This window comes from Octopus bimaculoides, chromosome 3 (genome assembly GCF_001194135.2).
Source record: "Octopus bimaculoides isolate UCB-OBI-ISO-001 chromosome 3, ASM119413v2, whole genome shotgun sequence".
Taxonomy (NCBI): Eukaryota; Metazoa; Mollusca; class Cephalopoda; order Octopoda; family Octopodidae; genus Octopus; species Octopus bimaculoides.
Window position 1 is genome coordinate 149,562,657 of NC_068983.1, and position 16,749 is coordinate 149,579,405.

A 16,749-nucleotide genomic window follows, 5' to 3' on the forward strand; every position below is an offset into this window, starting at 1 on the left:
TTTTCCTTCGGTAATTGGTAACATTCGTGCACTGATAACCTTCGACCCCTCTTCACTTTCGAGTAATTGTGTTGGTATATATACTACTGTGTATACTAGCTAGTTCACCTATCTTTTTCTTGGAAAATAACTTCGCTATCACTGTATGATAAAAAATAAAAATTAAAAAAAAAAAAAAGCCGAGTTCAGATGAATATCAAGTTACGTTCTCAACAAAAGAAATTCACGCCTTTTTATTTATAACAAAAACGTTCCTATTATTTGTAGTAGGAGGTTACTTAATGTTTCTCGTTCGTATTCTCGACAAATTTGCAAGAAAGTTTCACTTGAACAGCATTTTTAAATAGTAGCTCAAGAAAGAAGACACACTTCGGAATATATTACAAAGTTTTGTCAAATTGTTATTTTACTTAACCCGTGGAGGAATTGTTTACAAGTAACTTTTGTTTAACTATATTAACTATAAAGAGATGAACCAGTCACATATTACTCGTTTATTGAGACAAACTTTCATTACAACATACCTTCAGCATAGGAAATCATCTTCACAGGTTATTATAATATTTTTTCGCATTTATTTTTCTAATTCTTTACCAACATATGTGAAAAAAAAGTTAAAAAACTAAAATGCTTGTTTGCTCTCTCTCTCTCTGGTAAAGAATACGTACACCACCAGTTTTCGGCGTAACAAAAACCCTAACCCCAAACATCGGGTGTATATATTCTTTACTTTCGCCTTTATATATCTATATCGTCCGTAAACATAAACCCGAAAACAGAAGTTATAGAGCAGTATATATTAAAGTTAAAAAAGGTCAATTTATGGGATTGCCTTAGGTTTCACGTCCATTCCCTACAAATATAACATACTCGAAATGTTTTCAGGTTTACATATATATTTTCATCAAGTTCAAAATATGCCAGTTACAGGTGGGTCGATAAAACGCGTACAAGTTATGAGCTGGAAATCTACAGCAACAGGAATTGGCCTATGCCAGAAGAATAATGAATCAATGTTGATATAATTACGGTGCTAGTGCAGTGCACTCAATTATCCTGTTTGTTTACAAAGCAAATGATTCGGATGTGCACGAGCAAAATTTCATTAAAGCAAATGATACGAGTCCACGTGTATAAAAGATTAAGAATACGTGGATACATGCGAAGAAAATAAAGCAATATTCACATCAGTTTAGTTATTTCGTGTTGCATATAAGTTCATAATTACCAATAACTGTCATGTCCCCAGACAATTCTTAAGAACAAAATAAAAACTTAGATATACAGTGTCAGTTATGAGGAGGCGGTGTCATTCACCCGCCTGTTTCAGCCTGGCTTCTGTTGTCTATGTCAGGGGTTTTCAAACTTTTTGACTTGCGGACCCCTTTGTATTTCAGGCTTTACCTTAGGGACCCCCTTATAAACGCTTATGACATTTATACATAAATATTTGCTTAAAATAACATATATTTTTACATTTATTTATTTAACAGTATTTAACAAATGGGTTTATTGTCAATTAAAAGATTTCGATTAAAAAACATATATAAAATCAAATTGCCCATAAAAAGTATCTGCTGTCCACGGACCCCCTGTCTTGTCCTTGCAGACCACAGTTTGAAAACCCCTGGTCTATGTCATGAGGAAGGTTGTGTGGGTGAATGATATCGTATACCAGTATCAAAGAATTTCCCTTATTACTCGAATTGTTATTATGATTTTAGGATTGCAGCTGAAAATTGAACGTGGGTTCCCAAATGGTGCGTTACCACATATTGAAATTCCGTAAGATATAGAGGTGTGGCGAAAATATAAAAAAATTATTTTGTAAATGAAAAATACAAGCCGAAATTCTAAATATACAATCTTTATTACTATGCTTCATTTATTGAATAACGATCTCAATATCTAATAATTTGCTGTAGTTTAAATTATATTTATATGCTAAAATTTATAATACTTTGTTAGATACATTTTTAAAAACTATACGCAAAGTGAACCTAACTTTTATTTACTTAAAATGCCACGAAGGGGAAAAAATGTTTGGAAACCACTATCTTATTTTAGCGATTATAGAGATATTTTAAGACTTAAAGAGACTTAACTAAGTAAAGAAAGTACTTAGCCCGGTTTCTTTTACAAATGATTATCAGCTTATGGTCAAACTAATAGTTTGATCCAACCAGTCATTAGAATATTTTATTTTTGGTCTGCTATTCCTAATTTGCATCAAAAGGCGTTTGTCGGCTATATCGTTTTCACAACCTTGTTACAATAGAGTTCTGAAGGTTTATATTAGTACTACTGCTGGATGTAGTAGTGTAATAGTTATCATCAGTATGTATTAGTTACTTACAACTAGGTTTGCAGCTGATAACAATATAAACCACCAAACTCTCAGCATTTATGCCTAAGCATGCTGGTTCAAGTAGAGATCTTTTTAAGGCAGAATTCTGGTTTAAGCACCACATACAACACCTCATAACTTTTTTAGTTTTTAGAATTTTCAGGAATTTTTGCGAATCTGTGTTCAACATATAGGTATTCAGTCGATTATGCAAAAAAAAATATTATGTAATGTAAGGGCTATTTAGCTGTTATTTTTAGCACATCTCACAGCCACCTGATACCTTCCTCATTTCTTTGTCACTTTGACATGTATTGATGTTCTTCAGTATTTTTCTCTCCATAAATACATTTGATGGCATGGTGATACACACAGGGCTGGTCTATTGTTGGGATCTAAGGAAAAAAATTCGGACTGTTTGTATTTTAAACTAGAATTTTAAAGATAAATTAATTTTCAGCTTTATTATCCACATTCTTTCATTACTTTTGAGCATCAGAGTTAGAAGATAAGAAAAAAATGCTTTGTGGTAATTGTTCTGGTTCTTTGTTCTGAGTAAAAAAAAAAACCCTGCAGAGGTTAACTTTACCTTTCATCTTTTCAGGGTTGATAAGATAAAGTACAAATCAATGGAATTGACTAATATCCTTCCATAAAAATTTGAGGCAGTGTGATATCATTGTTAAAAGGTTGCTTTTGGCATTTACTATGTGCTATATATTATACATTGAGGTTTTGTATCCTCAGTAGATAAGTCACATGCTAGATTTTACAGTATATTTTCGTAGTAAAAATGTATGATTTATACACAAGAGTATATGGTAATTTAGGTCCATGTTGTAGGGACAGAAAATTCCAGATGGCCTATGTTCTAAGAAAGGACTGGGTATAATGGTTTATACAGGGGCTGATAGACATAATGTATGTGATGAAAGGAAGAAATATGAGTAAATTGAAGAGAGCCTGTCTAATGGTAGCATGAGACCACCCAGTTCTGAAGAACAGATACCTTTGTAGTTGCTGTAGAAAAAACAGAAACAACATCTGAAGCTATTCAAAATTTAATTCCAATGTAATCTAACTCTTTTTTTTAACTGGAACTAACTGTTATGCTGTGCCTATCTATTTCCAGAACTTAATTCGAGATGGCATTGTTGGAATGGTTGGAAAGTAAGTACAACAATATTTTACTATTTTAACAAACACACACACATACACACCCTCTCTCATTCATCATTATCCTAAAGGCCATCATGGATGAGGTTAAGACTGGCCGTCCATGTAAACTCCTATTTCTGATGATCTAGTTCTCATAACTGAATTTATCAGTGAAAATTCCAGGCTTGGAAGCTAAACCTAGAATAGAGATGTTGAAGATACACTTAATTAAGATAAAGGTTTTAGTGAGTTGGTAAGAAGACAGAACTGTGGTATCTTCAGGGAAATGGCCTTGCTCAATAGGCAGAAAAGGAGTTGGCAAAAATTCAAACTGTGCAACCAAGGACAATAATGATGATGATTCTGAAAATATTATATCTATCATATCCATGTATTAAAAAAATGATAATAATAGTAATACTGAAATTATTATGTATAATGCTCAGGTGCACTACAACTTATCAAAGGTGCATGTATAGTACATAGAATTACGGACAAATGTCAGGAAAATGAACAGTGTATGAACCATGATATACATTTTTGCATGCATATGGAGGTAGGGATATCAGGTGTAGTGTTGGTGAATTTCAGGTAGCATGGAGGTTTTAAAGGATGCAATATCTCAACAACTAACAATTGATGCAGGTAGTTTGTTCCATGCTTCAGCAACTCTGAGTGTGAAAAAATGTTTCTGAAAGTCATGGGAGCTGTGCTGTTTTCTGACTGAGTAGGAAAGCCCATGTGTGTTAGACACATGGAGTTCAAAAATGTGCTCAAGGTGGTTGTTGGTACAAGGATTAATAATGTTGTGGATGTTTACCAAGTCAGTTGCCAGACATTGGAGCTTCAATGTATCTATGCCCAGGGAAACAAGGCATTCAGATTATGGTAGATATCTGATGGAGGGTATTCGCTTGGTTGCATGTCTCTGAACAGTTTCCAGGAGGGAAATTGCAAGATAGGGGTTCCAGACTGTTGATGCAAATTCCAAATATGGCTGCATCATAGCCATATACAGCCTTAAATAGATAGCTGGAGAGCAGCTACAAGATTTATCTTGTAGGATATGTTTAGTATGGAAAGGCAATGAGCTGGTAGAAACATTAGCATGCCAGGCGAAATGCTTAGCAGTATTTTATCTGTCTTTACATTCTGAGTTCAAACTCTGCCAAGGTCGACTTTGCCTTTCATCCTTTCAGGGTTGATAAAATAAGTACTAGTCGATCTAATTGACTGGCCCACTCCCCCCAAAATTTCGGGCCTTGTGCCTAGAGTAGAAAAGGATTTGTTTAGTATGGAGGTCTGGGTTGGGTGAAATACAGTAGCAATAAAATATTCACCAACTCAGTATGGTGATAGGTTAGGAGTGAAAGTTCTCAGTGTTGTTTGTCAATTAGCTGAATTCTTTTTTTCCTCTTGAGTGATGTTTGTGATACTTGTTAGTATTGTGGAGTCCTTGATTATCTCTGGTCAAGCAGATCTGTTACTAAAAGTGCTCCACCTATGGCCATCTTAACTTTTATTTAAGTACACTGCATCTAGGCCTACATTATTCACTGTCCTTGCTTTATTTTAATATGGTGAGGTATGATTTAAAAAAAACTTGGCTGTTATTTCTAGCTGATTGAGAAGCTTCCTTATTTGCTCATCTCTGATGCTAGTGATCAGAAGAGGGGCATGTTACAAATATAGGAGAAAAACTCCTTAGTGGGAAATATTTAGGATATTTATTATGTAATCGTTCTGTATTGATTCAAAGCAATTTTTCTTTCTGTTCCCAGTACGCCTTTGATTAAGCTAAAACAAGTGAGTAAAGAAACAGGTAAGGTATTGAATCTTCTATCATTATTCAATATTATTGGTATTTGTAATGTTTACTGAATCTCTACTATTGTTGATCTATAAATACTCACTCACTGCTTTTTGATTGCATTCCAGGTTGTGAGATTCTTGCTAAGGCAGAATTTTGCAATGGAGGTGGTTCTGTTAAAGACAGAGCAGCTTATTACCTAATAAAAGATGCTGAAAAAAAAGGTATGTGTATTGATTTATTTCAGAAGTGCAAGATCCAAATTAAAGTTTTAGAGAAAGGAATTTTAAGAGTTGGTTCAGAGAATTTTATGGTACTTACTTTACTGACCTTTCTCCAATTCTTCAGAGAGAGATGGAAGATGATCTGAGTAGGATTTGAATATAAGATTGAAAGTGGATTAGAATGTAATCTTACTTCAGACTATTATCCTTATCTTCAAATTTGAAATACTTTTAAATATTTACATCTGACACAGTCTCTTATTTTGCTGGCATTATGACAGGAGAGAGAGACAGACTGATAAAGATGGTGATAGAGGGAGATTGAATATAGCTAGATCTAGTGCCATCTTTTGTTACATGTGTGTGTATGTATGTATGTATATAAAACTAACATACAAGAGAGAAGTTAATACAGATGCTGATATGTGATTTCTATAGAAGGCAGCAGCTACATCAAACCATGTCGTGTTTTGAGAATCTTAAGTTGGCTCCATTAAAAAGTTTCTTGAAATTTTGGGTGATGTGTTATGCTTTAAGCTTTTATGGGAAGAATATATTTCCTCCAAAAGTAACAGTTGCGCAGTGTTTTATAACAGTATACAGATTTCCAAACTAGTTGAATACAGAATGCTCCATCTAAAACGTATATCTGAAGCATCATGGAATACATCTGTCTGTGAATGCTTTACATGGCATACTCATTGAATTCAACTCATTTCAGAAGATAACACACCTCAATTAAGACTAAATATCTTGCTATCAATAGAGTATACAAACATAAACAAGTTGCTGTAACAACATTGCACAAAATACTCAAGCTGTGGCACATTGTGTATCAAAGTTATGCATACAGGCCATGGTATATTGTGTATCAAAGTTATGCTATTACTACTATATGGAAGATATTATAAGTTCCAACACTTTCACAGCTGTACATCAACTTTAGTTCTTGATGAACAGAGCTTCCTGCATGCAGCTATGTGGAACTTATTTCTCACCAGAAACATCTCAGCCAACTGCATACAAACTTTGAGAAGTTGAATGTACAAATACCTCTTCTCAGTTTTTCATTTAAAAATGCAGTGAATCAGTGACTAACCCATTGGACTCCTCTTTGAGTTCAAGTTTCCAATGAGGTTCATTAATGCTTATACTAATTTTTTTTACTGTAGGCACAAGACCTGAAATTTGGAGAGAAGGGACCAGTTGATTACATTGACACCAGTGCTTAACTGATATTTATTTTATCAACCCAAAAGGATATTAATGATTCTGCTAGCTCACCACCTTAATATAATAATAATAATAGATAAGCATTTGTATAACTGTACCTTGGTTAAATAATATATATTTTCATTAATAAAGGACAACTTCAGCCTGGAGGTACAATTGTGGAAGGCACTGCTGGAAATACTGGAATTGGTCTTGCACACATGTGTCTTTCTCTTGGTTATAAATGTGCAATTTTCATTCCTGATACTCAATCCAAGGTTAGTATAACTTCTAATTCTTCAGTCTATGTATGTATGAAGTTAACTTAGTCTTTTACAAGTATGAAACTTTTCATTTATAGAGGTACATGAAGTGTTAAGTTCAGGTTTATGAACACCATAAAATAGGTAAATTTTTAACAGTAGTCTGACTTGGTTTTAATTCCTAACTGAGGTTCTCTCCCCTTCATGTAGATTTTTTTTAAAACTTTCACAGAGAACTTGAACATAAGAATTCCCATTTATTAGTTCCTCTAAAAATCTTAAACATCAGATGTGCTTGTATATGTGAACATTGTGTAGGTAATTGTTGCATTTATGTTATTTTCAAGATTTCATGCTTACTAATACCAGTCACACTGGATAAATCAGGTAATTCTTCTGTAGAATGATATAATTTTAGTTTTACGTCAGTTATATGAAATTCATAGAATCATTTTACTGTAAGGTTCTTGTCTACTTTTTCCAGGAAAAGCTTGACATGCTTAAACTTCTTGGTGTGCAGTTATTTCCTGTTCCTGCTGTACCACTTACTGACCGAAATCACTATAACCAACAGGTGAGATGAAGACATATCTCTCTTCTTCCTGCTTCTTTCTTCTTGAATGGTGAAAAGAACTGTGTCATCGACCCATTAGTTTAGTTTGGCTGTCTTCACAGACACTTCAGTGATTTCACACAAGCGTGCCATCCATCACTGTCCTCCATGCATGTTCTTAATTTATCAACATTTGTCATTCCACTGTCCTGAAGCAAGTTGTCCACGTAGACTAGACATTTTCTTCCCTTCTCGATTCTTCCTTCAACTGACTTCCATAAAACCAATTGACATACAGGTTCTTCTGGATGCCTGATGCAATGACCAGCAGCTCTCATTGTTCTCTGCTGAATCTTCTCAGTCACTCTGGGTAGATCTTGATAAAGCTGCTTGTTACTTAAATTAGCTCACCATGTAACATTCAGAACCGTTTTTAACATTATTTTGTAACAACCATCTATTTGTTGGTGAGGATCCAAGTTTCAGCACCATATAACAAAACTGACTCTACTGTGGAGACAAAACCTAATTTTCAATTGACATGCCATCTTAGAACTCCAGATTTTATGCAGTTTGTAGCACACACTCCGAGTAAGTGTCATCTGTACAGCAAAATCCTTTCCACTCCTTTTCATCCAAGCACCAAGGTACTTAGTAATTTCCTTAAGTTCTTTTCTGTTTCTTGCAAAGAGGTAATTTGGTTGCTCATGATCTTGACTGAATGTCTGGTATTCAGTCTTATCTGAATTATAATACAGGTCAACTTTTGCAGCTTCAAATTCTAGTCTATTGAGCATTTCTTGTACCTGATGTATCTCTTCAGAGATAAAAGCACTATCACCTGCAAAGTCAAGATCTGTAAGTATCTTTGGTGTAACTCATCTACTTCTCCATCTCTCCAACTTAAACCTCACTTCCTCCTCTTTTCCTTGTAAGGTATTGTACATTACATAGTCTAGCACCAGAACAAATTGCAGGAATACGTCATATTAGTGACCTGTGAAAGTCTTTCTTTCCAGACCCAACCAGTAAAGATGAGAAAAATCATACAATTTTGTCTTCTCCTATCATATTCTTTCTTACAATTTTTAATGAATTCCATATTGTTTCCTGCTGCAGGCACGAAGGTATGCTGAAAGCATAGAGAATGCTGTGTGGACAGACCAGTTTGATAATCTAGCAAACCGACTTGCTCATATGGAAACAACTGGACCTGAGATATGGCGAGAAACTAGTGAGTGTATGCTACAATGGAATTATTCACAAACATGTTGCTTTCAGGCATGCATGCTTGCTTGGTTCAGATTTTAAGAATTTTAGTTGATTGTATTGCACTCACAGGTCACAGTATGCTTGAATATGTATGTATGTAGCATCATCATCATATCTGCTTTCCATGCTGGCATAGGTCATCACTGTTTGAGTCATTTGTTGGAAGCCACTACTCCTATAGCCTAGTGCTTGTATGTGTCATTTGATTTGGTTTCTATGGCTGGTTGTTGTTCCTATTGCTAATCACTTTACAGTGTTCTGAGTGCATTTTCTCATGACACCAATACCTGGGAGTTTGAATAGTCTTAAGTGAGACAGAGCCATAGGAACCTCACAGCCCCATACTTTCTTTACTCATCTGTTAACCACTTTTCAGAGTGTACAGGGTGCATTTTCCATGGCTCCAATACTAGAGAGGTTGTCATGCTCTCTACTCTCACCAGAGGGGAATGATTTGTGTGTGTCTATATATATATATATATATATATCTGAAAAAGGAGCACACTCTAAAGCATTAGAACAGTAATATATTTTTTTAGGAAGTTAAAAGTTATGGTCAGTTATAGAGTGACCATTGGTTTTACACCTATAAAGCACCTAGCAGTATAGATGACTCATCAGACTCAAATAGCTGAAGGCACATAATCTAGAAACTGGAGAAAGAAATACGTAACAGTCAGTTGATTTTGTAAATAAAAAATAATTGCCCTGACTGTAGGCTGGACGAGGTTATCCTCCTTTACATCAGCTCCGGCCATGGTGATATTTAAAGGAGCTGTGGTGGGAATATTCAACAAATAGAGAATTCCAAGTCTGAAGTAGGAAATGTTTTAGATGTTGGTATTGGCTGAATACTTAATTCCTGGAGTTTAAAATGTTTCTCGGGTTAAACAAGTTTATTAGGCTTTTTGCCCTCTCAGCCAAGCAAAGCTTACATTGTTTGTTCCCATTTATATAGGCCCTTAGTTGTTTAAGGAACTTCCAATTAATTATGTATGGGGTTCCTTTCTCTTTTAAGCACCATACATGGCTGGCCAGGGACATGATGTACCTTTCTAGTATCCTAAAAGAGGACCTATGGTTGTTCAAAAGTTGCTTAAACAGGGGCACAGTTGAACTGATACATTTTTGTGTCTGTGTATTGGGTGTGTTACCACTGCCAATGGCTGTTTCATCAACTCAGGTCTAATGCCATTGTTGTTGCTGGAGTTGTTTCCAGTGCTGATATTCCTGAGCATGATTCTGGTGGTTCTGCTGTTACTGATTTAGCAGCCCATTTCCAGCCACAAAGTTAGTGCTACTGCTGTCTTTGTAGCTGTTGGTATTGTTGTCTCTGCTGCTTGAAACTCTGCTGTTGCCACCACTGCTATCACTATCATTGTTGTCATTATTGCTGTTGTCAGTGGGTGCACCATTGCTGCATATGCTGTTACTCTGGCCACCACTGTTGCTGCTGTCATTCTTATCATTGTTGGTGTTGTTAGCGATGCACCTTCAGCCATTTGAGTTTGACAATTCGCTTATGCTGCTAAGTGCTTTATAGGTGCTAAGTGCTTTATATATATTTACGTGTAATACATGGTGGTGATGATGATACACACACACATATATATATATATATATATATGCTAACTACTCTTACCCTTATCTCACTACCCACTCTTATACCATTAGAGTACCCTCTAGCCATTCTTCCTCCCACTACTCACCTGCATTCAAACTCTGCTCTTACCTGCAACCTTTATTGTACCCTCTAGTCTCTTTCTTCTTGTTGCTCACATTGCATTTACCCTCTGCCTCATTTTCTATCACTGCCTTCTTACAACTTCTTTGTCTCCTTAATACCTTCACTCAAACTGCCTTCTCTGGCCTTCACCATTGACCCCAAGCTTTTGAAGACCTCTGGAATAACCCCACTCTTCTTTTCTGAAAACAAGTAAGGATGACAGGAAGAGATCTACTGTATAATCCTGCCTTAAATAACTCCCTCACCAAACCCATGATAGCATGGAAAAATGGACATTAAACAAATAAATAAGCATATATAAAGGAGACACACAACAGTATAAACATTCTAGAAATGCAAAGAACTCACTACATTGATATAGTGTAGTTTACAGATTTATTTGAGACCTATTGAGTTAAGTACACCAACATCAACAGCAATATCAAAATCAAATCAAATTATAGTTGTGAGCCCCGTGCAGGTAGCACATAAAAGGCACCATCCGAACATAGCCGATGCCAGTGCTGCTTTCACTGGCTTTCATGCCAGTAGCACATAAAAAGCACGAAAAAAGCATCCACTACATTCTCGGAGTGGTTGGCATTAGGAAGCGCATCCAGCTGCAGAAACATTGCCAGATCAGAATGGGGCCGGTGCAGCCTCCTGGCTTCCCAGACCCCAGTCGAACTGTCCAACCCATGCCAGCATGGAAAACAGACGTTAAACAATGATGATGAAATTATCTAGATATTGAATATAAGTTTCATGTTTTACTGGTTTTTATTGAATCCTGATACCAAAGCTCTGGAGACAGTCCTTAGTTTTATGTTACAAACTTCCTATTGTAAAGAGTTCTAAATTAAAACCGACCAATAAAATTTTGTACTGAATTGTTACAAGTATAACCTCAGCAATAAGAAAGTTAGGATCTTTTTTAAAACGGGGGCCACATTTTTCATTAACGAAACGCTTTGAAACTTGGAACACTGGTAGAATGTGTCATATAAAACATCTTTTTCTCTTAGTGTTCTTTAAAAAAAAAGAAATCCATAAGTTATTCCATGTTAAAGTTGTATTTCTGTAATTTCAACCAATCACTGACGTCCATTCAGCCGATATACATTAAGTGCCGACTACATAAACAAACGATTCTGAAACAATTAACCCTAACCCTAACTCTAACCCTAACCCTAGGGTTAGGGTTAAAGCAAACTTAAAATGAAAAAAGCAAATAAAACGAAGGTATGGAGATTAAATACGCTTTACATCGCTTAATCAGCCAAAGGAGTAAATGTAAACAACTGAATACTTGTCAGTGATTAGTTGAAATTATCGAAATAAGACAACTTTTTACATGAAATAAATTCGAATACAGAAATATTTTTCTGTTCTATAACACAAAATAGATAAGTATACGAAGTTTGAAAGTCTTTCCGTACCAAAAACACTACGTAAAACATTAATGAAAAATGTGGCCCCCGTTTTAAAATAGATCCGAAAGTTATTTTACTAAGTTCTTCATTATTTTCAAAATTAATTGAAACAAAGGCAGTGTATTCAAAAAAAAAAATGATATAATGGAAGGGCTAAGCAATCAATGAAATAAATGAAACTATTTCAGATTGCTACATAGAATGATGATAATGATGATAAATTATGACCCTATTAAATTATGAAACTTGACAATTTAAAACTTTTAGTTATTAAATGCTGGTGTACAAGGTTAACATCAATCATTTGCATGATAATCTTTTTGATATATGACAACATTTTATTCATATTAACTTAGAATGTGGATTAATGTATTTTCCAACTATTCAGTTTTCAGCCATTTAGTGAGTTAAAATATTTGAAAAAAATATTTTGATTTTGGGCTGACAAAAAGATATTGACTCTGAAACAATATATTAATTTTGTCTGAGAGACAAGTGAAACTCACAGCCTTTGTTACGTTATTGTAATATAGTCCAAGGTATTTTGATAAACATATGTATAAAGATTTTCCTGGATTTCTAAAAGAATACTCAAGCTGATTAAATTGTCCTTTAAATTTTATTTCTTCTTAACCCAACTAAAGTGAATTATTTGTTGTAAGTACTGTGGCACAATAAACTATAGGTTTTGAAAGACTTGAATTGGTTAACTAACAACTGAATGGTAAATAATAAATAAAGACTGTTGTTTAAGAATTTTACTATTGATGCTTGCTATTTCTGTGGTAAAATTGTGTACAGCTTAAGCTAAAATTAACATTAATTCTATTAAAAATTTTAGAATATTTTATATTTTTTAATCATAGATAAAAGTTTTAAAAAAAGTGATTAGCAACACATGTACTTGTATCGACTTTAAAACCAAATGACTTTGTGTTTTATATTTTTTAAGTGTCTGACAATTATTATTATGTATAACTAATTTTATCTGTAAACCTGCTTCATTTTAATGCTTCATTGTAATAAGGAAATGCTTTGTTGAAGGAAGATTTATCTGTCAGGTGAGATACTGGATAGCTGTGTTCTAATATTTCTTATGAAATCACTTAGGCCTTTGAAAGATCTGCCTGCTCAATAAACCAATTTCATTAACTAACAACAAACTCTTTTTCTGTTTCAACTCTCAATGGAAAAATATATGCAACTAAATATTTGTAACTGTGTAATAATACATTTTATGCTGCTGCTTTTTAAGATTTTTAATACAGCTTAAGGAACTCAAGTACTATCTTTGTGGGGCCCCTAGGGTTCCCAGATGCCAGTATGGGGACACTACAATAGGGGTTTGAAAACAGTCAAACCTTGTGTAAAAAAAAAAAAAAAGAAGTGAAGGTCAATGATCTCGATAATGGAATATTATTTCTTAATTAACATTAGAAATTAAACATCGTATAGGTGCAAGTGTGGTTGCATATTCGAGAAGTTTGCTTCACTGCCACATGGTTCCAGGTCAACCGAAGCCTTGTAAGTGGGTTTGGTAATTTTGGTTGATGGGAATTGAAAGAAGCCCATCATGTGCCTGTGTGTGTGTGTATGAAAAAATATCTAGTACATTCTGTAAAGTGGTTGGCATTAGAAAAGGCATCCAGCTGCAGAAATCATACTAAAGATGGCATTGGAGCTAACACAGCCCTGCAGTTCACTGGTTCCCTGTCAAATCATCCAACCCATGCGATTATGGAAAGCAGGTGTTAAATGGTGATGATGGTGTGTGTGTGAGTGTGTGTGAGTGTGACTCACACAATAGTTGTGAAAAGATAGTCACTGTCCTACAAGCAGTGTCATTCATTTTCATTCTCCTGCTAAAGCATGTCTGGCCATGAGAAAATAAAACCTTGCTTGGAAACAGGTGAGAGTTGATGACAGGAAGAGCATCCAGCCATAGAAAATCTGCCTCAATAAAATTCTCTGATCTGTGCAAGCATGGAAAAGTACTCAAAACTTTTGAAATTGGTATTTAGTTGTTATCCTGCTCTGAGTTAAACTTCTTCATTTTTACAAAAAATAAATCTTTAATTAGACATCAACCTTGTTACTGTTGTATTAACATTTTTTTACATTGTTTTCTAGAGGGTAGAGTTGATGCTGTTACATTTGCATCTGGAACTGGTGGGACATTTTCAGGTAATATCTTGCTAAAAATATTTCAATTGCAGTGGTTTTGTTTTTTTAATAACTTACAATTGTGAGGTTTTGACAATGCATAAAAGACACCTCAACAAGAAACACACTTCTATTTCTTTCCACAATGTGTGCCTGTATGCATAAATCTCTCCCCACCCCATATATGTGTGTGTGACATAATTGCCTGCTGACTCTTCTATTTCAATCCACAATGTGTGCCAGTATTCATAAATACCTTACCACCCACATATGTGTGTGTGTGTGTGTGTGGCAACTTGCTTGAAGACCCTGTGCATCCACAGACGCAACTCAGAGTGGCAAAAGACTGACTCAACCAAAATAAATCTATTTCTAATCTCTACTATTGTGTCGAGTATTCTTTTTCACCTTTTCTCTGATAGTTAACATTAAACAACAGGGATATATATATATATTTATATACATACACACATCTAAATATAGATGCACACACACACACACACACATTCATTCATGCAAAACAAAGTACAATGGTCATCTGCAAGCAAGTATGACAGTCTAGCAAGTAGCATGCTTTCACTAGATGTCTATTTAGTTATGAGCGGATACAAATGCTTTCTCCACTCTTATGCTCTTGTCTCAAAGGAACATTGAGGATAAGGCAGTGAGAGGGAGTGAGGGTTGCACCAGTACTCATCTGATACTCAGTTTCAGCTGAGTAGACTGGAGCAATATGACATGAAATGCATTGCTTAAGAACACAACATGCCACTCAGTCCAGGAATTGAACTTGTGATCTTAAAACAATAAAGTCAACATCCTAATCACTATGTCACATGCCTTGCACGCGCACACACATACACACACACACCCACACACACACACACACGCACACACATACACACACACACTTTTTCTTCTCTTAATCTGAGCCCCTTCAATCTATGTAAGTCATAATCATGTTTATATAAAAGACATGCATAAATACACAATCTTATTTCTACCACATAATCTCTCTCTTCAGAGGGACCATCACTGCCACATAATCACACCCCCACTGTTCTCTGACAGAAAGGTTTTGTGCTTGTGAAAGAACATTATTATATTAGTTAAATGTATGAATATCATACAATCTTATTTTCCTTCTCTTACAAATCTGAGAAATTGTGCCTATGTAAATAATTGAATATTTTGATAATTTATTCCCTTGTTCCCAACTCTTCCTATAGGTGTGGGTATGTACCTGAAAGAGAAAAATCCTAATATACAGGCTGTTCTTGCTGACCCACCTGTAAGTTAATTAAGTTTGCTGAAACTTTTAAATTTGATTTTTCCTTAAAAATGTGATTGTAAGATGTTTTCTTCATGTTCTTTATTTCAATAATGTGATTTCTCTCTCTGTGTATATATGTAATTGGTAGAATAGATGCATTCTAGTTGTGGAGCATATCACTGTAGGATTTAGAATTCAAATCATATGGTCCATTTAAAAAAATTCAAAATAATATATTGTGAGAAATTCAGAAAGTACATTACTATGTGTATTAGGAGTGTTTGGAAATAATACTTTATTTTATATATATATACGGACTGGTTAAGCGACACTGGCATCAGCTATGGCTACGGTCTCACTTGACTTGCGGGGTCTTCTCAAGCACAGCGTATCTCCAAAGGCCTCGGTCATTCTTGTCATTGCCTCTGTGAGGCCCAACGTTCAAAAGTTGCGCTTCACCATTTCATCCCATGTCTTCCTGAGTCTACCTCTTCTACAGGTTCCCTCCACTATTAGGGTGTGAGACTTCTTCACGCAGCGGTCCTCATCCATACGCAACATGACCATACCAACACAGTCGTCTCTCTTGCACACCATATCTGCTGCTTCTTATGTCCAACTTTTCTCTCGGTGCATACACTCAGTCATGTATGCACACTGACATTACACATCCAGCGGAGCATACTAGCTTCATTCCTTTCTAGCCTATGCATGTCCTCAGCAGTCACAGCCCATGTTTCACTGCCATGTAGCATGGCTGATCACAGACATGCATCATACAGTATACCTTTCACTCTGAGAGAGAGGCCCTTTATTATCAGAAGAGGTAAGAGCTCTCTGAACTTTGCCCAGGCTATTCTTATTCTAGCAGCTATGCTCTCAGAGCATCCGCCCCTGCTACTGACTTGGTCACTTATGTAATGGTAACTATCAACAACTTCTAGTTTTTTCCCCTGGCATGTAATGGAATCTATTTTCTGTGCATCTTCAATGTTTATTGCACCTGTGCATCTGTCACACACAAAAACTATCTTCCCAGTTAACCTTCCTTTGGTACTGCTGCACCTCTTATGTGTCCGTAACTTACACTGGGTATATCTTATGGAGTTTCTACTTATACTTTTTCTACAGATTGAGCAGAGCCATCTACCTGAAGGGATTTGTGATTTGTCTACCTTCCTACTTACTAAGACTTTGGTTTTTGCTAGGTTGACTCTAAGGCCCTTCGATTCTACACCTTGCTTCCACACCTGAAACTTCTGTAGTTCTGGTAGTGACTCAACTATTAGAGCAAGGTTATCAGGATAGAAGAACT

At 35.4% G+C, this 16,749-nt stretch overlaps 1 protein-coding gene across 1 annotated transcript in view; it reads left to right on the top strand.

Moving 5' to 3' along the window:
- Window positions 1–16,749, top strand: part of LOC106876675 (uncharacterized) — a 26,323-nt gene continuing 9,574 nt past the window's right edge. The window contains exons 1-9 of the mRNA XM_014925309.2: window positions 1–551; window positions 3,480–3,517; window positions 5,287–5,327; window positions 5,444–5,539; window positions 6,905–7,029; window positions 7,499–7,588; window positions 8,687–8,801; window positions 14,129–14,182; window positions 15,391–15,452. Coding sequence (XP_014780795.1) covers window positions 471–551; window positions 3,480–3,517; window positions 5,287–5,327; window positions 5,444–5,539; window positions 6,905–7,029; window positions 7,499–7,588; window positions 8,687–8,801; window positions 14,129–14,182; window positions 15,391–15,452 — 702 coding nt within the window. The 5' untranslated portion in view covers window positions 1–470. The remainder of the gene's footprint in view (window positions 552–3,479; window positions 3,518–5,286; window positions 5,328–5,443; window positions 5,540–6,904; window positions 7,030–7,498; window positions 7,589–8,686; window positions 8,802–14,128; window positions 14,183–15,390; window positions 15,453–16,749) is intronic.